This window comes from Esox lucius, chromosome 16 (assembly GCF_011004845.1).
Source record: "Esox lucius isolate fEsoLuc1 chromosome 16, fEsoLuc1.pri, whole genome shotgun sequence".
NCBI lineage: Eukaryota > Metazoa > Chordata > Actinopteri > Esociformes > Esocidae > Esox > Esox lucius.
Genome location: NC_047584.1, coordinates 34,701,506 through 34,728,488, shown reverse-complemented (window position 1 = coordinate 34,728,488; position 26,983 = coordinate 34,701,506). Strand labels below are relative to the sequence as shown.

Here is a 26,983-nt window from a genome sequence, read left to right as displayed (position 1 = left end):
GCACAAACAAATGAGCATATTCAGACTTAATTTGGAGCATGTTGGGGGGCTGAGTGACTTCATCACCAATAATTAAATGTCTAATATATAAAATACCAAAGCAGCACAAACGAAAATGTTAACGGCACATAAGAAGCACAAACAAACAAGACTATTTTCATTGATTTTGGAGGATGTTGGGGGGCTTAGTGACCTATAAAATATTCTTAAATATCTATGAAAGGATAGCAGCACAAACGAAAATTTTAAGAAACAGAGCACAAACGATTGAGCCTATTTTGCTGAAGTTTTGCATTGGGGGGCAAACTTCACGCAAATTACTCAGGTGGTACATGTTAAAGTAATATCCATATGAATGGCGGGCTCAAGGTTTCCCAGCAAAAAATTGTCCAAAGCATCACACTACCTCCGCCGGCTTGCCTTCTTCCCTTAGGGCATCCTGGTGCCATGTGTTCTCCAGGTAACTGACGCACACTCACCCAGCCATCCATGTGATGTAAAAGAAAACGTGATTCATCAGACCAAGCCCCCTTCCATTTCTCCGTGGTCCAGTTCTGATGCTCACATGCCCATTGTAGGCGCTTTCAGCAGTGGACTGGGGTCAACATTGGCACCCTGACTGGTCTGCAGCTACGCAGCCCCATACACAACAAACTGTGATGCACTTTGTGTTCTGACAATTTTCTATTAGTGCCAGCATTCACTTTTTCAGCAGTTTGAGCTACAGTAGCTCGTCTGTTGGATCAGACCACACGGGCCAGCCTTCATTCCCCATGTGCATCAATGAGCTTTGGTCGTCCTTGGTCGTTTGCTGCTTTTCCTTCCTTTGACCCCTTTTGATAGGTACCACTGCAGACCGGGAACCCCCCACAAGGTCTGCAGTTTTAGAGATGCTCTGACCCAGTCGTCATCACAATTTGGCCCTTGTCAACGTCACTCAGATCCTTATGCTTGCCCATTTATCCTGTTTCTAACACATCGACTCTGAGGACAGAATGTTCACTTGCTGCCTAATATATCCCACCCACTGAAGGGTGCCATTATAACGAGAATATCAGTGTTATTCTCTTCACCTGTCAGTGGTCATAATGTTATGGCTGATCAGTGTTTATCTGCTGGAAGTTTCCAACCCAGTGACCCCACCAGATGCAGGGTAGCATATATTTTCTCTTGTGATTTTCATCCAAGCCTGTATTGTGGCTATATTCAAATGTTTGTTTTGAATACTTTAAAAAAAAGTTTAACTTACATGCTGGATCTTGATGGCTGCACTTCAACTGTTTGGCTGAAACATCCCTCTCCGGTTTTACATGAAGAAAAGAAGCACAGTTCAACACCTCTTGGAGATTCACCCCTAAAGAGACCAGAAAATAAATCTGTTGGACTGTCAAAGTTATGTGTGTGAATGTGGTGTATATACGTTGTGTAGAGAATTGTTTATTCCCTGTCCAGCATTGATGTATCTTGGGGTTTTGACTTTATTTGGTTAGCCTTTTAGATTTGATTCTAACATCCCTCTGCCTAAATGCCTGAGCTGTTGTAAAAAAAAACAAAGGAACTTTGTTTGAGGGTAAAATGTTTTGTTTAAGTTGCAGGGTTTAGAAAGCTCAACTGCTTTCCGGGCCGCGCGCCGGGGCTCGGACAAATTCTATTGGGTCCCAACGGAAGTAAATCCGCTCGTGTTTCTGGAGGAGGAGGCGGGTCTTTGGAAATTTGGAATGCGTTGGAAGTTTTGCTGTATTTTCCAAAGATGGTGACGAGTATCCCGCGCGTGAATATGGACACCTGGGCAGTAGTGATTTTGTTCGTGATTGTCCAGCTCTGCTTCAGCTTAGCATATGAAGGTAAGGATTGACGCATTGGTATCCATCCCGCGGATAAGGGGAATTTCGTTAAACCACGAATACCCTAATGGACAACGTCCTGTTAATGTTAGTTTATAAAACACACTTTTTCGATATGAAGAAATGCATTGGAATTTAAGACTTAGCACATGTTGCAATAGATGCTCTATGTAAATTCACTATCAGATATCCCGCTGCTTCTTTTTTTTTTAGCAACATTTTCTGTTTACGTGGAGGGGGCTGAGTAAGGCTGGGGTGAAAGCAGGGGGAGTGTAGTGCGCATCTGAGGGACATCTCCCTTACAATTCGCTCGCAGTCGAAGGGGGCATGTGATTGAAAACATGATAGTCATTGCATGAAGTCATGCTTCTGAATGCTTACTTGGTCAAGCCTCGTTCTTGAGCGTTTGAAGTAAATAGTTGTAGTCCTTCGTTAAGTTTTTATTTTTTACATGCAAAGCAACTATCCTGCACTATCAGTTGATGTCCATCAGTTACTAAGATCTGTGCGTAAAACGTTCATCAAACTAATATTTAATTACCTAATCCATGTCTAACATTTTAATCATCCTAAAACAGTAGCGAATCACGTGGAAGTTCCTGTCAGTAGCCTATAATTTCACCTCCAGTCAACGTTTCCCAAATACAGTCCAACTAGTGCGACCGGCTTTGGAGCTTCAGTGCACTGCAATCAGAGCCCGTTGCTACGGAAATTCGGGCCGACATAGGCCAAAAGCCACACAAGGGCTCCTGTGTTCGGAATACCCGCACGTTTGCTCAGCCTCCCTCCCATTTCCTAGCTCGCTGCACACAGAACGCCGCAGATTTATGCGGCTCGTTTCTGTCGTGTGCTAGAGGTTTTTGTTTGATAACGCTGAGGCTGACAGGAAGATTATTCTCGCATAGAGATCCCTTTAAAGTTGTTTCAGTTTGCTCACGGATTGATATGTAGCTGTGTTGTGTTTTCTCATAGGCTGGTTGAAAACAGTCACAGATGGACGCAAACTCTCTTAAACACACACAAACATATTGTTAAATATAGCCTACTAATTCGTTGAGATGGATTAGTGCAAACCTGTGAAAGACAGCGCCCTGCAGTGAACAATTCACTGGAGAGGAAGGAGATGCTAAAACAAGTTCAAAGCATGGATGGGATCAGAAAATAGTTTGGATGCGTAGATGTGTGTGTGCCTATAGGTGTCCTTACCAAATTTGATATTCAATGTCTGTCAGATATAGATATTGTGTGGGTTTGTGCCTTAGATTGTGTGAGACTTGTTATAGGTTAATGTCTTTATTTTGTGTGAGACTGTTGAGTTAGAGGTTTAGGTATGTTTCAGTGGCAGTGGAGCTCACCACTTCTGTGAGATACAGAGGCTTTGACATGTATAAACACGCCGCTGGAATTAGTTTGATGGAAACTGACAGAAATCACAGCCAGTCAAATTGACTGATAACAGGAGTTATGGTTGTGTGTTTTTAACCGTTGTGTGTGTGTGGGTGTAGCATTAATGGGGCATTCATTTAACAAGACTGTTTGTCTTAGTTTAGGGACTGCTAAACTATGTGGTCACTGGCAAAGTGTGTGTGTCTGTGTGACTTTTAAAAGGGGGTTGAAAAGCAGGGGGATGGTTTGGGTTTTTAGCAACATAAATTCTGTATTCTCCTTTCTTCTAAGTGTACAGAACATTGAGGAATGTGTACAGAGACAAATCTCCTCCATTTAGCCTTCTGAGCTCTGTCAACAAAATCAGGAACACATGCCAACACAAGTTTCTCTGTCTAACCTAACCCAGAAATCCTTAATGTAAGCTGAACCTCAGTAAACACATTTTTATGCCTAAACCTAACCAGCAATGCTTAAACCTAAAAGTAGCCCCAATTCTAACATGCCTACACACTGTTCGCAAACATTAGGATAGCCACGCTAGCATCCCCAGAGCAGCTCGTTTGTGACTGTGTGTGTGGGGCGTGGGTGTGGCATGCTTGTGGGCTTGCTTGAGTGTGGTGGGTGTGGCTTGCTTGAGTGTGGTGGGTGTGGCTTGCTTGAGTGTGGTGGGTGTGGCATGCTTGAGTGTGGTGGGTGTGGCATGCTTGAGTGTGGTGGGTGTGGCATGCTTGAGTGTGGTGTGTGTGTGTGTGGGGTGTTCTGGCATCACCTACACAAAATTCCGTGGTTGGTCAGTTACTAGCTTTTTGGCTTGGTGATTTGCATAAAGTTGGAAAAAACAGAACTTTTGTCTTTGCACAAATAGCTAGTCTCTAGGTGATGCTTCCCTTCAGTGAAATGAATTGAGCAACCTCCCCCAACGTGAACAGTGTGCACACAGTAAAAATATGCGCAATCATGTTTTTCCCTAAACCTATGCCCTGAGCCATGAACACAATTTTCGCTAGTGGGGACCAGAGGTGTAAAAAGTACAAAGTAAAAGTACTCAACTGGGTTCGGCTGTGTTCACCGCTTTTGGGATGTATCTAATTAAGATCTAAATAACCAGGTAAAGGGAGTTCAAAACTAATTAGTGATCAATTAAATAAAAAGGAAGAGTGTAAATGATCAATTAAGGACACTGATGAGTTATGAACTCTGTTTACATGGTCATTTAACTCTTCTTTAGGAACTTCCCAAAACTGGTGAACACAGCCGAGTACTTCTACTTTGTACTTTTTACACCCCTGGTGGGGACCTACTAAAAACCTTTTAGGGGAATTTTGCAGGTTTTATTTTCAGTTTCCTCCATCTACAAATAGATGTGGATCACACACTTTTATTTGCTATTTAAATGGAGACATGAGTTGATTGCTCTTCAAAAACTCTACTTTTACTAATCCTAACCTAGCCCAAATGCATAGCCCCAACCCTGAAACCAACCAGTGATAACTAAGATACAACTGGATGTAATGTTATAATTGGTGTATGTCTTCCCTACATAACCCCTTAGCCAAAAATGGCATTTTTCCTAGAGGGGACCTGCCAAAAAAATGTAATTCACATTGACATGGCATTCTTTACTGAAGAGCAAACTTACTGTAAAACGAGTCATTATTACTATATTGTCAGTTTTTCCAAACAGACTGCCCTCTTGCTAAGTGGTCTCATGCATACAGTTTAGTTAATTGTCAGAAACCTCAAACATACCATTCTGACACTGTGTCATGTGACCCAGGGGAATCTACCAGCTTATTAATACTACTGGAGCAGCAGTATCCTGGTGGAAACCAGCCCTAACAACATGGTATTCTCTAGGTATATGGCTACATGGGATTAGAGTAGACACCATGAACCTTATTAATACTACTAGAGCAGCAGTATCCTGGTGGAAACCAGCCCTAACAACATGGTGTTTTCTAGATATATGGCTACATATCTAAACAGTATATATTTAAACACTCACCTAGTACAGTCAGTCACAATACGTACACATATATATGTACCTGAAGAACTCTACATATACATGTATATACACACATTTATACACTCACCTAAAGGATTATTAGGAACACCTGTTCAATTTCTCATTAATGCAATTATCTAATCAACCAATCCCATGGCAGTTGCTTCAATGCATTTAGGGGTGTGGACCTGGTCAAGACAATTTCCTAAACTCCAAACTGAATGTCAGAATGGGAAAGAAAGGTGATTTAAGCAATTTTGAGCATGGCATGGTTGTTGGTGCCAGACGGGCTGGTCTGAGTATTTCACAATCTGCTCAGTTACTGGGATTTTCACACACAACCATTTCTAAGGTTTACAAAGAATGGTGTGAAAAGGGAAAAACATCCAGTATGCGGCAGTCCTGTGGGCGAAAATGCCTTGTTGATGCTTGAGGTCAGAGAAGAATGGCCCTACTTAAAGCTGATAGAAGAGCAACTTTGACTGAAATAACCACTCGTTACAACCGAGGTATGCAGCAAAGCATTTGTGAAGCCACAACACGCACAACCTTGAGGCGGATGGGCTACAACAGCAGAAGACCCCACCGGGTACCACTCATCTCCACTACAAATAGGAAAAAGAGGCTACAATTTGTACAAGCTCACCAAAATTGGACAGTTGAAGACTGGAAGAATGTTGCCTGGTCTGATGAGTCTCGATTTCTGTGGTAGAGTCAGAATTTGGCGTTAACAGAATGAGAACATGGATCCATTATGCCTTGTTACCACTGTGCAGGCTGATGGTGGTGGTGTAATGTTGTGGGGGATGTTTTCTTGGCACACTTTAGGCCCCTTAGTGCCAATTGGGCATCGTTTAAATGCCATGGCCTACCTGAGCATTGTTTCCGACCATGTCCATCCCTTTATGACCACCATATACCCATCCTCTGATGCCTACTTCGAGCAGGATAATGCACCATGTCACAAAGCTTGAATCATTTCAAATTTGTTTCTTGAACATGACAATGAGTTCACTGTACTGAAATGGCCCCCACAGTCACCAGATCTCAACCCAATAGAGCATCTTTGGGATGTGGTGGAACGGGAGCTTCGTGCCCTGGATGTGCATCCCACAAATCTCCATCAACTGCAAGATGCTATCCTATCAATATGGGCCAACATTTCTAAAGAATGCTTTCAGAACCTTGTTGAATCAATGCCACGTAGAATTAAGGCAGTTCTTAGTATGGTGTTCCTAATAATCCTTTAGGTGAGTGTATATAACCTTGTAATATACATGTGTACCTGGAACTGGTATATACAGTATTATATATAAACTTGTATTATACATGTGGACCTGGAACTGGTATATACAGTATATATTCATATATAACCTTGTATTATACATGTGGACCTGGAACTGGTTTGTTGTTTTCAGTTGGCATGAAGAGAAAGGGAGAAGAAAGAGAGAGGAAAAAGAGACAGGGTTAAGAATGATTGGTTACTGAGAAAGGTGTCTGTGATTTTAGAGGGAAATAACAATGATTGGTTGAGGAAGAGATAAATTAAATGCGAGTTGTACATATAAAGGCAAAAAGAAAGAAAGATTTTAATTCCCAGATAAAACAGTCATGTGATACCTGTTCAGTTCTCTCTGATGTCTTTCTGCTCTGTGAGGACATCCTGTTTTTTTCAGAACTTGAAAGTTTAGGATATGGCCTTTATTCACTCACTGATGTTAACCAAATGGGAAATAAGAATTAAAAGTAAAACTTCATATAAAAGTAAACCTTATGCTGTCTACATATTGTCAGCTTTTATTCAGTCTGCTCAGTCTGTTTATATGTATGAGTCAACCACAGTTTTATTGCACCCCTGGCTGTTTTGAAAAAATTGTAAAGTAAAAGTAGTGCAATATTCTAATAAGATCCCCTAGGCAGTGAGGGAGAAAGAGAGAGACAGAGGGTAAAATAATGTTAGGATTTCTGCTGCAAGTTCCTGGATGTAAGTGTCTCTGTCAGTATGTGTGTAATGATAGACTAGCTCTGAAATATCACCTGCCATGGGTTATGGGGCTTTCTGTAGGTATGGTGTATTTCAGTAGAGCCCCTATGGGATTCCACATATTACAGAAAAAACTAAACAAGGAAACATGGCTTTCTGAGTAGAACTTTAGTTGTAGCAGGAAAGAAATTAAACCAAAATGGAGGGACTGCCTGTATACACAGTTTAGGGCTAGTAGAAGGTTGTGATGTTTCTGGTTCAGACAGGTTGTGATGTTTCTGGTTCAGACAGGTTGTGATGTTTCTGGTTCAGACAGGTTGTGATGTTTCTGGTTCAGACAGGTTGTGATGTTTCTGGTTCAGACAGGTTGTGATGTTTCTGGTTCAGACAGGTTGTGATGTTTCTGGTTCAGACAGGTTGTGATGTTTCTGGTTCAGACAGGTTGTGATGTTTCTGGTTCAGACAGGTTGTGATGTTTCTGGTTCAGACAGGTTGTGATGTTTCTGGTTAGAGTTATACAAGGGTTCATTTGGACATGGGTCCATAACATCCAGATGGTGTGCAGTAAGTAATTTTTTACACCCCTCCCTTCACTCCACCATCCCTTCACTATTCCCAAATAATTTCTCGCTCATTTCACTCTTTATTTCATTGTGTGTTATAAAGTTTTGTATCATTTTGAAGCAGAAATCCTGGATCATGCAGTAGTTTTGTAGGTTCCAATACTCTTATGTCCTTCCCTTTGGACAAAGTGTATAAATCAACTTGACAGGTGAAAGTGATAAGCCAAAGGTCTACTGCAAAGCCAGAGATCTGTTGCAAAGCCATTATTTGTTGTCAAATTCTAGTTTTCATATCAGTGACCAAGGAAAAACAGAAACCAAGGAAACCAATACTGGATCTCTAGTCAGAGATCACGGTAAGTATGTTTGTGTCCTATTAAAAAGACCTTGGGTCACATTAAGTAAGAACAAACTTCTGAAAATATTTTGAAATATAGAAGGTGTTGGTAGTTCCACCTCTCTTTCAAAATGTTTCTTTGTGTACTTACTGAATAGTGACCCCAGTTTGAGGCCAGTGCCCTACTGGTTTTAGAACAAAGTTTCACTAAAACAGATTTATTGTGCAAAAGCAGCTTGGACTCATCTTGTCTGCATGCAAATAAGTCCTCATCATCCTAACCCTGGGGGTGTTTTCCCACAGTGATAATCTTGTTTTATTAATGCTTTTTTGTAAAACACCAAACCTCTCAAGGATTAGCCCACAGAAATGGTTAGAGGAAATTACTGGGAGAAAACACATTCCAGCATGGACATTGCTGTTGAACACATTTTAAGTGTGGGATTTTCAACTTCATTGGCTGATCAGTCCTGATGACCCTGTTGGTTATTGGCTGATCAATCCTGATGACCCAGTTGGTTATTGGCTGATCAGTCCTGATGAGCCAGTTGGTTATTGGCTAATCAGTCCTGATGACCCGGTTGGTTATTGGCTGATCTCTACTCATTACTTCTACCAGGTCAATAAGCTACTCCAACCGGGTCATCAGCAGGCACTAATTATCCAACATTGATGAATTGAACATGGAGTTGATCTGAATGGCTCTGACCGTGCTGTAACGGATGCTATAATGGCATGGATACACAGATGAGACCTCCTTTCATCTTTATGTATTATGCCTATACTTTACATCACGTTTTGAAACGTTACTAAACCCTTTGAATGCTCTAATCAGAACGCAGCCTTGCACTGTCTCCCTGCCTGGTCACTGGCTGCTTTCCTCTCCTCTTCTTTCCCCAGGGTCAGGATACTATGGCTATGGAGATGATGAAGACGCATATGCTCGTAGAAACGGAGGTGAATGCTTAGCAAGGACTGGATTGCAGGTTTATTTCCCTGAAATATAAACAAGGTGGCCCTTTAAACCAAGCATTCCCATGATGATCCTTCATTCAAGTGTTGGAGTCTTCCAGATGTTGGGGAAAATGATCTTGGTGTTGTGCTGACAAATCTTAATCAGATCTGATTAATGATCCACTATAGCCTTCATTCTGAAGATTGATATGGTGGGTTTAGTAGTGATTGATTGATCCAGTGTAAATCCAATATATCAAAGAACATAAAAACACACTCTAGCAAGTCCTTACTGTTACTCAGTATCGAGTGCGGTGAGTGACAGATCCGTCTGTCTGTATACCTGTGACCAGCTGAATCATGGATTTACTAGCATGGCAGCTTTATCTCTCTAGACGATGAACATCGTTCTGAGGTGCCCATGGGTTATGTATGTATTTTGCTATGGTAGCCTACTACCTCCTTACTCACTGCTAAGACCAGGTATGTATGAGTGAGGTAAGAATGAGGTATGAGTGAGGTAAGTAAAACAGATGGCTTCTCAGTCTCACTACTAACTAGCAGTTTATTTAAATTGACAAAATTTTTATTCATTTTCTGTATGAATTCATTTTCTGTATGGATTATTTTTCTGTATGGATTCTTTTTCTGTATGGATTCTTTTTCTGTATGGATTAATTTTTTGTATGGATAATTATTGGAACATGTAGAAAGGATGTGTTGTATTTGCATTTTTTGTATTAGTTATAGGATTCGCCATCTTGATCTCCCCCCACTACTGGTTTTTAGGGACCCCTTGGTGTGCCCCCATAAAGGTGAAGCACGGCGATGTGAGTTGCCGTAGTCCCCAGGGGGGGCATTACAGGAACGTGATGGGCTCACGCTGTAAGATCCGCTGTAAGAGGGGATATGAGATGCAGCAGGGACACACAGAGGTTGTGTGTATGGCCAGCAAACACTGGTCTGGCAACTACGCCTGCAGGGGTGAGACACACACACAGACACACACACAGACACAAACAAACGCATCCCAGATACACACATACCTGCTGTAGATACTAAAATATACTTGTCAGATTTAACTTCTGCGAGTCCATTAAACACACAAGTTGTGAAAATACATTTATGGACTCGATTTTTGTTTCCCTCAGAGGTCCGTTGTCCAAAGCTGCAGATGCCTGTTAATGGGGGTTATAAGTGTTCCGATGGGTCCTACTTTAACTCACGCTGTGAGTTCTTCTGCTCTCCTGGATACACTCTGAAGGGGCCCAAGACTGTGACCTGCCAGTACCACAAGGCCTGGACATCAGGAGAGAGCGTTTGCATTGGTCAGTTATACTGTGTGTTTCTGTGTGTCTGTCTGTGTGTGTGTGTGTGTGTGTGTAGCTGTGTGCACATTGAATCCAGCCACATCCTTTTTCCAACCCTGAGACTGCTTCAGCCAAGGGAATACAGGTTTCTTACCATACAATTATAAATCCCATTCAGTCTGAAAGCTGACCAATTGAATGAGGTAGTGACCTCCTTCTGGGAAACAGGCTGTACTACAGACTATAAACTACAATCCTAGTCTCAGAATCACTGGGTGGTTATGCTGTCTGACATCTCTTCAATCACTATTTAAGGCAGTGTTTTATATTTTACCGTAACCCTGCAAATTTACATCCAGGAGAAAGGTACATGTTGAACCCATCCATCATCTTCCGCTTATCCGGGGCCGGGTCGCGGGGGCAGCAGTTTAAGCAGGGATGCCCAGACTTCCCTCTCCCTAGACACTTCCTCCAGCTCTTCCGGGGGGACACTGAGGCGTTCCCAGGCAAGCCGGGAGACGTAGTCCCTCCAGCGTGTCCTAGGTCTTCCCTGGGGTCTCCTGCTGGTGGGACGGGCCCGGAACACCTTCCCGGGAAGGCGTTCAGGAGGCATCCAGAACAGATGCCCAAGCCACCTCAGCTGACCCCTCTCGATGTGGAGGAGCAGCGGCTCTACTCTGAGCTCCTCCCGGGTGACTGAGCTTTTCACCCTATCTCTAAGGGATCGCCCAGCCACCCTGCGGAGAAAGCTCATTTCGGCCACCTGTATCCGGGATCTTGTCCTTTCGGTCATGACCCAATGCTCATGACCATAGGTGAGAGTTGGAACGTAGATTGACCGGAAAATCGAGAGCTTCGCCTTGTGATCATCCGCAAAGAGCAGAGACGAAATCGTGTGGTCCCCAAACCTGACACCCTCCGGCCCCTGGCTGCGCCTCGAAATTCTGTCCATAAAAATTACGAACAGAACCGGCGACAAAGGGCAGCCCTGCCGGAGTCCAACATGCACAGGGAACAAGTCTGACTTACTTACGGCAATGCGGACCAAGCTCCTGCTTCGATGTTGAACAGCAATTTAAAAAATTCATTATATGTTGAATGACTGTTTATATAATTATACAAACTGCTGAATATTGTAGGTCTCAGAACCTTGATGGTGAATAATCATAGTGTGTTTGTGGGTGTCTGTGGGTGGTGTTTTTGTTTGTGTCTGTGGGCGGTGGTTTTGTGTGTGTCTGTGGGTGGTGATTTTGTGTGTGTCTGTGGGGGGTGGTTTTGTGTGTGTCTGTGGGTGGTGGTTTTGTGTGTTTGTCAAAGCCATTTTATAAGAGCGGAAATTGTCTGTTGTTTCCAGACAAGACAACACACTACATTTTAAATAGCAAACTCAATGTTGACATGTGAATGACACACAGACACACTCACATGTTACTTGATATAATAGCTGTGATGGAGTTTAGTGCTGCTCCAGTGAAATTACATTGATTCTCCTGGTCGACTGTGACATGAGATTCTCGGGTTTAAAATATCCCAATTACACAAACAGGAAGCAGCACACTGACCCTGGCTAATGATTCTGTTTATCTCACTTCCTCTAGCTTTTTTCCCCCTGTACATCCACAGACCTTTTCAACCACTCTCAATACTACCTTCATCCTGTCCATCTCTCCTCCTGTCTCCACCCGATTCAACCCACCGTCTCCATCTCTCCTCCTGTCTCCTCCCGATTCAACCCATCCTCTCCATCTCTCCTTCTGTCTCCTCCCGATTCAACCCACCCTCTCCATCTCTCCTTCTGTCTCCTCCCGATTCAACCCACCTTCTCCATCTCTCCTCCTGTCTCCTCCCCATTAAACCCACTCTTTCCATCTGTCTCTCTGGTAGATGTGGATCCCCCAGTGATAAAATGTCCTAACCTGAAGGACAAGACGGCAGAACCTGGGATGTTGACTGCCAGGGTCACCTGGGACACACCTGAGGGTCAGGACACAGCCGACGGCATCCTAACCGAGTCAGTCTGACCCTTAATCCTTTATTTAGTAGAGGTAGGACTGGAGGAGGAGTAGTAGTAGTAGTTGAATAATAGTGGTAGTATTAGTAGTGGTAGTAGTTGAATAGTAGTAGTAGTAGAAGTAGTGGTAGTAAGTACTACTAGAAGTATAGTAGTAGTGGTAGTAGTAATAGTGGTGGTAGTAGTACCACTAGAAGTAGTGGTAGTATTAGTAGTGGTTGTAGTACCTCTTAATGCTGACTTGCCTGTCCTGGTGGGTCAATGAATGGGAGACCAAATACTCAGGTGTTGCTAGAATGGGGCACTCTTCTCTCTGGTCTAGTAGTAGTGGTAGTAGTTGTGGTAGTAGTAGTATACGTAGTAGTAGTAGCATTATCCTCTTGGATATCCCACTCTCACTGAGACAACCTTGGCAGTGGTATTCTGCATACTGTTTGACTGAGACTGTGTTTACAGTGTCATCCTAAAAGGGAAGCCTCCTGGAAACTTCCCTGAGGGACTCCATAAGATGTCCTACACTGTGTTTGACCGAGCAGGAAACCGGGCCAGCTGCCGCTTCTCCGTCAGAGTACGAGGTGACACCCAAAAACCTTTAGATTGGTTTCATGTACAGTACAAATAAACTTTTCTAACAACATTTGAAAGAACAATCACACGTAAACATCGTAAGCCTCTAAAGCAAGGAAGCACGTTTATTTATATAGCATAATTCATACATAGAAGAAATTCAATGTGCTTTACAATGAAAAGAAATATATAAAAATGCAATACAATAAAACAGTCAGATTGTTACAATTCAATAACCACCCTCCAGGGGGACTCTCCACCCCGGTATCTCAATCCTTGCACTCCAGCGCTTGGATAATACCCTACATCGAAGTCTAAAGTGTCTGTATAAATATTTTTGTGCTGCCAGTTCGTCGTTGCAGCCCCATAACTCCCCCAGAGAACGGCTATATGAAGTGTGACAGTGACAGGGATAACTATGGAGCCACCTGTGACTTCAGATGTACAGGAGGGTATGAGCTGCAGGGTAGTGTTGCCAGGGTGTGTCAGTATGGGCTCACCTGGTCTGGCACAGAAACCACCTGTTCAGGTATGTGTATATTTGTGTGTATGTATAGAGAGTTCTTCAGGTAGGTGTATATCTGTGTATACAGCTCCGGAAAAAATGAAGAGACCACTGCACCTTTTTCTTTCCTTTCCAAAAAAGTTGAAAAGGAACGTTTTGAGTGAGGAACAGAAACGTTCAGTTTGCAGTGGTCTCTTTATTTTAACCCTTCTGTTCCTCACTCAAAACCTTCCTTTTTGACTTTTTTGGAAAGGAAAGAAAAAGGTGCAGTGGTCTATTCATTTTTTCTGTGTGTATATATGTAGAGTCTGTGTGTGTGTATATATATATATGTATATATACACTCACCTAAAGGATTATTAGGAACACCATACTAATACTGTGTTTGACCCCCTTTCGCCTTCAGAACTGCCTTAATTCTACGTGGCATTGATTCAACAATGTGCTGAAAGTATTCTTTAGAAATTTTGGCCCATATTGATAGGATATCATCTTGCAGTTGATGGAGATTTGTGGGATGCACATCCAGGGCACGAAGCTCCCGTTCCACCAAATCCCAAAGATGCTCTATTGGGTTGAGATCTGGTGACTGTGGGGGCCATTTCAGTACAGTGAACTCATTGTCAATTTGAAAAGATTTGAGCTTTGTGACATGGTGCATTATCCTGCTGGAAGTAGCCATCAGAGGATGGGTACATGGTGGTCATAAAAGGATGGACATATTCGGAAACAATGCTCAGGTAGGCCGTGGCATTTAAACGATGCCCAATTGGCACTAAGGGGCCTAAAGTGTGCCAAAAAAACATCCCCCACACCATTACACCACCACCACCAGCCTGCACAGTGGTAACAAGGCATGATGGATCCATGTTCTCATTCTGTTTACGCAAAATTCTGACTCTACCATCTGAATGTCTCAACAGAAATCGAGACTCATCACACCAGGCAACATTCTTCCAGTGTGCGTGTTGTGGCTTCACAAATGCTTTGCTGCATACCTCGGTTGTAACGAGTGGTTATTTCAGTCAAAGTTGCTCTTCTATCAGCTTGAATCAGTCGGCCCATTCTCCTCTGACCTCTAGCATCAACAATGCATTTTCGCCCACAGGACTGCCGCATACTGGATGTTTTTCCCTTTTCACACCATTTGTAAACCCTAGAAATGGTTGTGCATGAAAATCCCAGTAACTGAGCAGATTGTGAAATACTCAGACCGGCCCGTCTGGCACCAACAACCATGCCACGCTCAAAATTGCTTAAATCACCTTTCTTTCCCATTCTGACATTCAGTTTGGAGTTCAGGAGATTGTCTTGACCAGGACCACACCCCTAAATGCATTGAAGCAACTGCCATGTGATTGGTTGGTTAGTTAATTGCATTAATGAGAAATTGAACAGGTGTTCCTAATAATCCTTTAGGTGAGTGTATAAATATGTGTGTATATATATGTATATGTAGAGTTCTTCAGGTACATATATATGTGTATGTATTGTGACTGTACTAATGATTTAATTTGCTTTCATAAAATAAGATGATTGGATATGATATTCCATGGTGTGGTGTTTCATTATGTAATGTCATGTTATAACACAGCCATGAACATCAACGTTGGGGTGCGAACAGCCTCAGGTCTGCTGGACCAGTTCTATGAGAAACGACGCCTCCTTATCATCTCTGCTCCCACAGCTGCCAATCACTACTACAGGTTTCAAATGACCAATCTGCAGGTGAGGGAAGAACACACTGGGACAGAGGGAGACAGGGAAGATGGAGGGCTGAGGGGAGAGAGAAGACAGAATGAGGGAGAGAGAGGGAAGATGGAAGGAGAAGGAGGTAAGAAGGGAGAGGGAGGGAGGGAAGAAGGGAAAGGGAGGGAAGAAGGGAGAGAGAGGGAGGGAAGAAGGGAGAGAGAGGGAGGGAAGAAGGGAGAGAGAGGGAGGGAAGAGGAGAGGGAGGGAGGGAAGAAGGAGGGCTGAGGGGAGAGAGAAGACAGAATGAGGGAGAGAGAGGGAAGATGGAAGGAGAGGGAGGTAAGAAGGGAGAGGGAGGGAGGGAAGAGGAGAGGGAGGGAAGAAGGGAGAGGGAGGGAGGGAGGGAAGAAGGGAGAGGGAGGGAGGGAGGGAGGGAAGAAGGGAGAGAGGGAGGGAGGGAAGAAGGGAGAGAGAGGGAGGTAAGAAGGGAGAGAGAGGGAGGGAGAGGGAGGGAGGGAAGAAGGGAGAGGGAGGAAGGGAAGAAGTGAGAGAGAGGGAGGGAAGAAGGGAGAGAGAGGGAGGGAAGAAGGGCGAGGGAGGGAGGGAAGAAGGGAGGGAGGGAAGAAGGGAGAGAGGGAGGGAGGGAAGAAGGGAGAGAGAGGGAGGGAAGAAGGGAGAGAGAGGGAGGGAAGAAGGGAGAGGGAGGGAGGGAAGAAGTGAGAGGGAGGGAGGGAAGAAGGAAGAGAGAGGGAGGGAAGAAGGGAAGAAGGGAGAGAGAGGGAGGGAAGATTGATGAAGAGAGGAAGATGAATGGAGGTTATGAAGGGGTAAAAGTAGAGGAAAAAGAAAGAGAAGATGAAGGGAAGAGCAGTCTGTGTGCACCCACCCTACTTAGGTGTGTGTGTGTGTGTGTGTGTGTGTGTGTGTGTGTGTGTGTGTGTGTGTGTGTGTGTGTGTGTGTGTGTGTGTGTGGGGGGGGGTGTGGGGGTGTGGGGGTGTGGGGGTGTGTGTTGTACTGATGCTGTTCGTAGTGCTACTGAGCAGAAAATGTCACTGCAGACTTCACAGGGCTGGTTTTCTCTGTAAATTCAGGCTATTCTTGATTTGGATGTTTTTCTGCCTGTCTAAAGATATTAAGGAGGAGAAGCTTGTAAAGGGCTTGCTTGACCTTTAAAGTTGCAGAATGTAGGGGACTATTGTCATTTGATGTGAGTCATTCAAACCTGCTTTAACGAACCTGAGGGCTGGACTACGAAGGGAGTTCAACCTACTCAGATTTAACTCAGGCTTATCAAAGAAAGTCAGGGTTGACAAACTCTGATTGCCTAGTTTGGTGTTAAATGGTACTACGACGGTGATTAAGATGTTTGTTAGTTGACTCTGTGTTAACTTAATTGGAGTTTGTGCGTTTCTCCTAAAAGGGGTGCGTTTGGCAATGCAGGCTGAGTTTTTGCACAGTGGCTCGTGCTCCGAATTCTTCCCCTGAAGAATGCAAAGTCCGGATATGAGGACTTTAAAGAAAGGTTCAATCTAACACTGTGGTGGACAACAAAGCCAGGGAGGCTGGATTGTAGGAGCAGTGTTCTTGTCATATGTTCTCAATTTTGTTTTACAGACTTTCCTTATTTATTTGTGTTATGATTGAGATGTAAGGAAAAGTAAAATAGTCTATCTAAATATGTGAAAACAATTAAGATAATTCAATTATGGCCTACACATGGGCTACATCTCCAGTTACTCCCTGTAACTGATTTAAGATCTACTCCATAAAGCACCTAGGTTGTAGGGCTCCCTGTATGAATTTAATTATCAAATACCTGAACATAAATGCTGTGAAATGACTTCCTACTCACATAATCCCCCTTATGTTCTCACAGGGGCTCTAATGGGGATGTGCATACAGTCAATCACACCAGTCACCATTCCTATGGAAGACAATGTGTTCTGATAGCCTAGGCCCAGCCTATGCATATTTAAAATAGACCAAGTATTTTTTGCGAATTACTTGCGATCACATATTGATCTTTAGAACGCTCAACTGGCCAGGGAGCATGATGCATCAAGTATTTTAGTGAGAATACTGAATGACTTGCGAACTGCAAGTATTGGAGTATTGGTACTCGGTACCTTGCTTATCTCCATCCGTATTGTTATTATAATATTACTGTGTTAATGTTATTAGTAGTATTGTTATTATAATATTACTGTGTTAATGTTATTAGTAGTATTGTTATTCTAATATTACTGTGTTAATGTTATTAGTAGTATTGTATGCGCCATCATGTGATGCGAGTGAGTTACTCCAAAGAAACAGAACTTAACGTCAATGTGTATTGTTTCTCTAATAGCGGTAAACGAAGAACATGGTGTTTCCTGTCTGAAATTGTATATTATATGTATATTATATGAATCTGTATGTGTGTTTATGATATTTTTGTGTGTGTTTATGACATTACTGTGAGTGTGTGTGTTTATGATAGTAACGTGTGTGTTTGAGTTTCTGTTATTAATGTGTGTGTTCCAGCATGCCCAGTGTGGTCTGGACCTCAGGCATATGACGCTGATTGAGCTGGTGGGGGTTTACCCTGCACAGATGGGCCGTATCGGCCACAGACTCATCCCCCCAGGGCTAGCTCTACAACTCAGGTACACACACACAGACTCATCCCCCCCAGGGCTAGCTCTACAACTCTCTTTGTGTTGTCCCCACATTTACACCTGTGGGATCATAAACACACATACACTTTAAATATTTTATATACAGTTCGGTCAGGACTGAAATAACACTGAAATAGTTTTCATAATTTTGGCTCTGTACTTCACCACAATGGATTTGAAATGAAACAACCGAGATGCAATTGAAGTTCAGACTTTCAGCTTTAAATCAAAAATATTGTTTGAAACGTTTAGGAATTGCAACCATTCTAATACACAGTCCCCTTATTCCAGGGGCTCAAATGTAATTGGACAATTTAACACAATCAATAATAAAAAATGTAAAAGTAATACTTTGTTGAGAATCCTTTGCAAGCAATGATTGCTTGAAGTCTAGAACGCATGGACATCACCAAACGCTGGGTTTCCTCCTTTGTGATGCTTTGCTTGGCCTTTACCGCAGGTGTTTTCAGTTGTTGTTTGTTCGTGGGTCTTTTTGCCTTTAGTTTTGTCTTCAGCAAGTGAAATGCATGCTCAGTTGGGATGAGATCAGTTTATTGACTCAGCCATTGCAGAATATTCCACTTATTTGCCTTAAAAAAGCATGATGATCCTGGATTGCTTTCGCAGTATGTCATTGTCCATCCGTAAAGTGAAGTGCTGTCCAATAAACTTCACTGAATTTGGAATTTGAATCTAAGCAGACAATATATCCCTATAGACTTTCAGAATTCCTCCGGCTGCTTCTGTCACTTCATCAATAAACACTAGTGACCCAGTGCCATTGGAAGCCATTCATGCCCATGCCATCACACTGCCTCCACCGTGTTTTACAGATGATGAGGTTTGCTTCGGATCATGAGCCATTCCAAGCCTTCTCCATACTTTTTTAATCTCATTATTCTCGTACAGGTTGATCTTAGTTTCACCTGTCCAAAGAATGCTGTTCCAGAACTGGTCTGGCTCTTTTAGATATTTTTGGTCTAATCTGGCCTTTCTAGAGGTTTATGAATGGTTTGCACCTTATGGTGAACCCTTTGAATTTGCCCTTGTGAAGTCTTCTCTTTATGGTAGACTTGGATACTGTTAAGCCTACCTCCTGGAGAGTGTTCTTCACTTGGCTGTATGTTGTCAAGGGGTTTTCCTTTACCATGGAAAGGATCCTACGATCATCCACCACAGTTGTCTTCTGTGGACGTCCAGACCTTTTTGTGTTGCAGAGCTCACCAGTGTGTTCTATTTTTCTCTGAATATACCAAACTGTTGATTTGGCCACAACAAATGTTGCAAGCAAGCAACCAAATTTAGTAATATAGCACAATTTATACATAGAAGCAATTAAATGTGCTTTACAAATTTAGATTTTCAACAATCCACATATATCAAAGGTCCCTGATTGTATGGAGACTGATTGTATGATTGTAAGGGTAGCAACCACTGTACCTTCTTCTCCGGACAGCACCTCCTTCTCCAGACAATTAGGCTGCCCACAGTAGCAACAACAGAACAGGAGCTAGATAACAACTAGAAAACATTATCACTATCAAACCAGGCTCCTCTAACAATGTGAATGTGTGTTGGTGAGACTGCTTTTATCATCTTTGCTGCTACCAGGTTGACAAGACAATGTCTAGCAATGTACAAGTCCTGGTTTAACAGGCAACCATTAGTAATGTGTAAAAGCCTATACAGCTGTGAAAAAAATTAAGAGACCACTCCTAATGTTTCTCAAATCAGCATCTCTGCATGTATGGCAGCCATTCCATTCCAGTGTTAAATTCCAACACAGGCACACATCATTTTACTTAATGAGGTACTGATTAGGTGATTACCTGAACCAGATCTAATTTAACAGGGAAAAGTATAAAAACCAGTGCTGTGGTCATCACTATCCTTTTGCAATAGGACCAGCTTCATGGCAAAAACAGTGCAAGTAGTATCTCAAAGTTAACTATTCAGCATGACAAAAGAGTTGAAAAGAAAAGCTTTGAGTGAGGAAAAGAAGGGTTAAATTTTGGCTTTACTGGCAGTGGGATACAGTGAGCATTAGGTTGCTTCCATTCAGAAAATCTCAAAGACGGTGGTTCATAAGAACAAGGTCAAGCATCAGACATTGGGGACAACAAAGCTAAAGAGTGGCAGAGAGTGAAAACAACTGTCCACTGACCAAGATGACCGTCAACTCATTTGAATGTCACTCAACAACCGTAGGATGACATCAAGTGACCTACAAAAAGAATGACAAACAGCAGCTGGGGTGAAGTGCACGGCGAGGACGTTTCGAAACAGGCTCCTAGGGGCTGGGCTGAAGTTGTGCAAAGCTAGGAAAAAGCCCTTCATCAATGAGAAGCAAAGAAGAGCCAGGCTGAAGTTTGCCCAACACCTGGTCGTCTAATGGTTAGACTGAGACCTGGAGTGGCCTACAATCCACAGTGTCTCTCACCCACTGTGAAATTTGGTGGAGGATCAATGATGATCTGGGGATGCTTTAGCAAGGCTGAAATCGGGCCAAGTACAACATTATCCTGGAAGAACACCTGCCTCCTGCTCTGACAATGTTCCTGCTCTGAGAATAGCTTTTTCCAGCAGGACAATGCCACACAGCCAGGTCAATCGAGGTATGGATGGAGGACCACCAGATCAAGACCCTGTCATGGCCAGCCTAATTTCCAGACCGGAACCCCATTGAAAACCTCTGGAATTTGATCAAGAGGAAGATGGATGGTCACAAGCCATCAAACAAAGCTGAGCTGCTTGGATTTTTGTGCCAGAAATGGCATAAAGTCACCCAACAGCAATGTGACAGACTGGTGGAGAGCATGCCAAGACGCATGAAGGCTGTGATAAAAAATCAGGGTTATTCCACAAAATATTGATTTCTGAACCTAAGTTAAAACATTAGTATTTTGTTGTTGTAAAATTAATATGTATTTGTTTTGAAAACCCTGCATCTTCTTTTGGTAAGTTTTCTACAAATGAATACTCTACATGACAATATTTTTATTAGGAATTTGGGAGTAATGTCTAGTTTATAGAATAAAACAAATGTTAATTTTACTCAAACACATACCTATGAATTGTAAAACCAAAGAAACTGATCATTTTGCAGTGGTCTCTTAATTTTTTCAAGAGCTGTATTATCAAGTTGAACCCCCCCCCCCCCACAAGCAACATTAAACATATGTCAGTGATGTTTAGGGGGTTAGAGGGTTAGACGTTTAGGGGGTTAGACGTTTAGGGGGTTAGACGTTTAGGGGGTTAGACGTTTAGGGGGTTAGGGGGTTAGACGGTTAGGGGGTTAGAGGGTTAGATGTTTAGGGGGTTAGATGTTTAGGGGGTTAGAAGGTTAGACGTTTAGGGGGTTAGACGTTTAGGGGGTTAGAGGTTTAGGGGGTTAGAGGTTTAGGGGGTTAGAGGTTTAGGGGGTTAGAAGGTTAGACGTTTAGGGGGTTAGAAGGTTAGAGGTTTAGGGGGTTAGAGGTTTAGGGGGTTAGAGGTTTAGGGGGTTAGAGGTTTAGGGGGTTAGAGGTTTAGGGGGTTAGATGGTTAGGGGTTTAGGGGGTTGGAGGGTTAGGGTGTTAGAGGGATAGACATTTAGGGGGTTAAGGGTTTTGAGGTTCAGGGGTTAGAGATTTAGGGGGTTATTACATCCTGCCCAGACCATTTCAGGGTGCAATTCACAGATAGACAGGGAACCAGATAACCAGATGCTTGCGATTTATTTTATGGGCTATGTCGACTCCCACAGGTGGATGAAGCCTTGGAGCTTCCAGAGAGCTGGAACAGCACTCACCTTCAGTCTATTTTAATCTGCGTTTATGTAAATGTTAATGATAGAGGTTACATCTGAGTAAATAACCATGTTTAGGCATAGAGAATCAATACACAATGTCTGTTCCTGGCGAGCACTGCACGCACACACAGTTTACAGTTTACTAACCTACTGTAGTGGGTAAGCAAAACAAAACATTTAATGTTCCCTTACCATAATCTTAACTTTATCCTCAAAGACCTAAACTTTGTCTAGCACTAATGCCCAACCTTAAACCTAACCTGTAATTCCTAAACTTAACCTGGCCCTAATGCCCAGCCCTAACCGTAATTTGAAGATTCACCCTAAACCTAACCACCAAATCAGTAAATCTACTGTGGGGAGAACAAGTATTTGATACACTGACAATTTTGCAGGTTTTCCTACTTACAAAGCATGTAGAGGTCTGTATGTATATTTTTATCATAGGTACACTTCAACTGTGAGAGAAGGAATCTAAAATAAAAATCCAGAAAATCACATTGTATGATTTTAAAATAATTAATTTGCATTTTATTGCATGACATAAATATTTGATCACCTACCAACCAGTAAGAATTCCGGCTCTCACAGACCTGTTAGTTTTTTTTTAAGAAGCCCTCCTGTTCTCCAATCATTACCTGTATTAACTGCAGCTGTTTGCACTCGTTACCTGTATAAAAGACACCTGTCCACACACACAATCAAACAGACTCCAACCTCTCCACAATGGCCAAGACCAGAGAGCTGTGTAAGGACATCAGGGATAAAATTGGAGACCCACACAAGGTTGGGATGGGCTACAGGACAATAGGCAAGCAGCTTGGCTGTTGGTGCAATTATTAGAAAATGGAAGAAGTTCAAAATGATGGTCAACCTCCCTCGGTCTGGGGCTCCATGCAAGATCTCATCTCGTGGGGCATCAATGATCATGAGGAAGGTGAGGGATCAGCCCAGAACTACACGGCAGGACCTGGTCAATGACCTGAAGAGAACCACAGTCTCAAAGAAAACCATTTAGTAACACACTACGCCGTCATGGATTAAAATCCTGCAGTGCACGCAAGTTCCCCCTGCTCAAGCCAGCGCATGTCCAGGCCTGTCTGAAGTTTGCCAATGACCATCTGGATGATCCAGAGGAGGAATGGGAGAAGGTCATGTGGTCTAATGAGACAAAAATAGAGCTTTTTGGTTTAAACTCCATGGATGGGGCCATGTATCGCGAGATCTTGGCCAACAACCTCCTTCCCTCAGTAAGAGCATTGAAGATGGGTCGTGGCTGGGTCTTCCAGCATGACAACGACCCAAAACACACAGCCAGGGCAACTAAGGAGAGGCTCCGTAAGAAGCATCTCAAGGTCCTGGAGTGGCCTAGCCAGTCTCCAGACCTGAACCCAATAGAAAATCTTTGGAGGGAGCTGAAACTCCGTATTGCCCAGCGACACCCCCGAAACCTGAAGGATCTGGGGAAGGAGGAGTGGGCCCAAAATCCCTGATGCAGTGTGTGCAAATCTGGTCAAGAACTACAGGAAACGAATGATCTCTGTAATTGCAAACAAATGTTTCTGTACCAAATATTAAGTTCTGCTTTTCAGATGTATCAAATACTTATGTCATGCAATAAAATGCAAATTAATTATTCAAAAATCATACAATGTGATTTTCTGGAGAGGTTGGAGTCTGTTTGAGTGTGTGGACAGGTGTCTTTTATACAGGTAACGAGTTCAAACAGCTGCAGTTAATACAGGTAATGAGTGGAGAACAGGAGGGCTTCTTAAAAAAAAACTAACAGGTCTGTGAGAGCCGGAATTCTTACTGGTTGGTAGGTGATCAAATACTTATGTCATGCAATAAAATGCAAATTAATTATTTTAAAATCATACAATGTGATTTTCTGGATTTTTGTTTTAGATTCGGTCACTCACAGTTGAATACCTATGATAAAAATTACAGACTTGTAAATGCTTTGTAAATGGGAAACACTGTCGATTTTGCAGGTTATCAAATACTTATTTTTTTCCTAGTGGGGATGTCTCCTCACTGTTAAGTAAAACATGTAAAACACACACAACCACCATTTATAGCAAACTATTACCATTATATATTTGGCCTTGACCTGATGGAAGTGTTGATGGGTGTTACCTAGGTTACTGCTCCAGATCTCCCATAATAACTTCAACATGGTGATGATAGACAAGCAGGGGATGGACAGAGAACGCTACACATACCCGATCACCTCCGCCCAGATCTTCACCACCATAGACACCTGGCAGGGACGGAAGGATGAGATGGTGCTACAACAGGAGGCAGGCCACACCTGCCAGTAGGAAGACGCCTTCGCCACGACCACGCCCTGACGCCTTCGCCACGACCACGCCCTGACGCATTCGCCACGACCAAGCCCCGAAGCCTTTGCCCTGACCACGCCCCGAAGCCTTTGCCCTGACCACGCCCCGAAGCCTTTGCCCTGACCACGCCCCGAAGCCTTTGCCCTGACCACGCCCCGAAGCCTTTGCCCTGACCACGCCTTTGCCCTGACCACGCCTTTGCCCTGACCACGCCCCGAAACCTTTGCCCTGACCACGCCCTGATACCTTTGCCACAACCACGCCCCAAGACCTATTCTACTACCGGGCCAAAATCATTATGTTGACAGTCCCCATCTTCACCTTCTGTCACAGGCTGTGATTCATTCAAACACACGGTAGCCATGTTTACATGTCTTTATTTACAATATTCATTCTGTAACCACATACTTCAAATTGTGAAAATGTAAAGCATAACTGTGAGGGGAATCCCTTGGTAGTAGTACTGATAGGAGTAGTTTTAGGTTTGTATAAAGTACTGAAGACCAGTCAGTGGGGTTTAGTTGACCTTAGGAAATTTGCATAAATACTACAATGCTTGTCTGACTGAACTAAACCCACATCTCTTCTACAATACTATCGTTGTGTAAACCTTTTGTCTGAACCTCTGACTCTCATCCTCCACGTTCCCAAATCAGGCTATGGCTGGTTAACTTTTCCCTCCCAAGGAGAGAGCACCAGAAATCCCAAAACCCTCTTATTTCCCTCCATGCAATGTGAGGAGAGCGGGTGATAGCCACTGTTAAGGAGGAGTCTTGGAACACCTAATTGGAGTTTAGAGTGTTGAGACCAAGCTGATTGGAATGGAGAATGACAATAAAATACAAGAGATTCCTCTCTTCTATTATCACTTCATTTTACAGGCTGAGATCCTAGACAGTCACAATAATATTGTTTCTTGTATTTGTCATTGTTCTTTTTCTTTCAGCTGGGACACATTCTTACTGAAATATTGAGTGATAAATTGTTTTTAAGATTTAAACTGGGACATTCCTTTAGCTGTTTTATATTTATGCTTCTCCATTCTGAAAGCAGTGTTTTAATTCATTCATTATTAATAAGCACTGTGAATGTGTGTGATGTCACAGGCAGTGATGCTGGTTCATCAGTACACTGCTATTTGTCTGTTCTGTTTGATTTTACACAGCCATGATTAAATATTCCTCTCAAAGAGAGATTGACTATGGCTTTCTGTTGTTACAGAACCAGAACAATGCGTTATGATTTTGCCTGTCAGTCTAGTTACCTCTCTTGTAATGCTAGTATTTTAACCTACAACTGAACATTATTTTTATCCTCAAGATAGACTTTGAATAGTGTGCATCTATACCTCCACCTACAACTTCAGAGAGGGATTTGGTTACTTTCCACAGAGCCAATAACAGGGAACTGCCAAAGACTCAGAACCCCATTTAAGCCAAATCAATTAGAGATCTCTTAGAACCTCTTTCATAAGCACAGTTAAATATTGCACAAAAAGGATCACAGGTATATGTGTGGTTTATTTCTTCAAAATATTCCTATAATAACACATTATAACCAACAGAAAAAATTTATTCAGTCACATTTCCATGTCAAATTAAACAGTCTAGCTTTGAACTTATAGGACATTATAACAAAGACAATTACATGCTGTTAGACACGCCTAGTTTCTTTAGTAGCAGGGTATTGGACAGAAGTCATCTACACAGTAAATGTCGTTTTAATTGTACTATTATTATCCGGCACTTATTTACCGTTATAACAGGAACTCAGATGACGGCAGAAGACTTGACATTCCACATAAAGAATGGCATCACGGTAGGAAGTCACTATACGCTGAAAACAAGGCTGCAGCCCAAACGGAATCCTATTCCCTGTGGAGGGCACTAAACAGGGACAGGGTCTCATTTGGGAAACCGACCAAGACTCCGGAGCCACTTACAGGGGGACACTAAAAGTGGTATGATTCATCCAGGGAGATTGTAAGGCCTGTCCGGACAGAGTGGCTTGAGATAAAGGGACAGACTAATGGATGTGCTCTGTGTAATGAGTCACAGACTGAAAGGGCGCCCTGGACACTGATTCACCATGGAACTGTTGTCCTCTCAATTCCTCAGGGCCCCTGGGGCAAAAAGTGCTACAGTCCATCTGACACAATACATTTCCATCATTTTGGTGCATTCATGGCCCTCCGGTTTGATTCACACCATCTTTATTTCCCCGAAAAATTGAAGTCCAAAAACGTCTGATGAGGAAGTATCTATTTGTGTGTTCTACTCTTAGTATGTGTTAAAGTCTACAGTAAAAATGAGTGTTTTCAGGGTCAGTTATGAGTCAACACAGGGGTGTTATCAGTTGAACAATGCTGTTATAATACCATTATTGCGTGACATACTAAAATCTAGAAACACACCCTTATTAGACTTTTACAGTATAGGCATCTCCTCAGCATGCATCCAGCCCTATGTTACCTTATAGGAATAGATACCCATAACCTCTGATAAATGAACAGATCCCCTTAATAGTTAAGTTTAGGAGCTACCTGGTCCTTCATCTGGGGTTAAAGGACAACTCCAGTCTGATCTTATATCTGGGGTTAAGGACAACTCCAATATGATCCTATATCTGGGGTTAAAGGACAACTCCAAGCTGATCCTATATCTGGGGTTAAAGGACAACTCCAAGCTGATCCTATATCTGGGGTTAAAGGACAACTCCAGTCTGATCCCATACCTGGGGTTAAAGGACAACTCCAGTCAGTGGTAGTAGTAGTAGTTGTATAAGTAGCAGTAGTTGTGGTGGTAACAGTTGCTGAAGTTGACTTCGTAGTGGTAGTTGTAATAGTAGTTGTAGTGGTAGCAGTAGCGGTAGAAGTAGTTGTAATAGTAGTGGTAGCAGTCGTAGTTGTTGTAGTAATTGTAGTAGTAATGGTATCAGCATTAGTAGCAGTTGTTGTACAGGTAGCAGTAGTGGTAGCAGTCGTAGTAGTAGTAATAGTAGGAATAGTCATAGTGGTTGCAGAAGCAGTT

The 26,983-nt window shown here is 42.8% G+C and overlaps 1 protein-coding gene across 2 annotated transcripts in view; it reads left to right on the top strand.

The window, feature by feature from the left end:
• Positions 1-25,158, top strand: part of srpx (sushi-repeat containing protein X-linked) — a 50,449-nt gene extending 25,291 nt beyond the window's left edge. The window contains exons 1-10 of one of the 2 annotated variants that reach the window (XM_029113621.2): positions 1,657-1,844; positions 9,023-9,079; positions 9,866-10,060; positions 10,228-10,404; positions 12,271-12,397; positions 12,854-12,972; positions 13,314-13,493; positions 15,064-15,197; positions 17,686-17,807; positions 23,753-25,158. In XM_029113621.2, coding sequence (XP_028969454.1) covers positions 1,751-1,844; positions 9,023-9,079; positions 9,866-10,060; positions 10,228-10,404; positions 12,271-12,397; positions 12,854-12,972; positions 13,314-13,493; positions 15,064-15,197; positions 17,686-17,807; positions 23,753-23,933 — 1,386 coding nt within the window. In that variant the 5' untranslated portion in view covers positions 1,657-1,750 and the 3' untranslated portion in view covers positions 23,934-25,158. Of the gene's footprint in view, positions 1-1,656; positions 1,845-9,022; positions 9,080-9,865; positions 10,061-10,227; positions 10,405-12,270; positions 12,398-12,853; positions 12,973-13,313; positions 13,494-15,063; positions 15,198-17,685; positions 17,808-23,752 lie in introns of those variants that run through there. The other variant, XM_034286689.1, reaches the window with a different exon arrangement.
• The last annotated feature ends 1,825 nt before the right edge of the window (positions 25,159-26,983 follow it).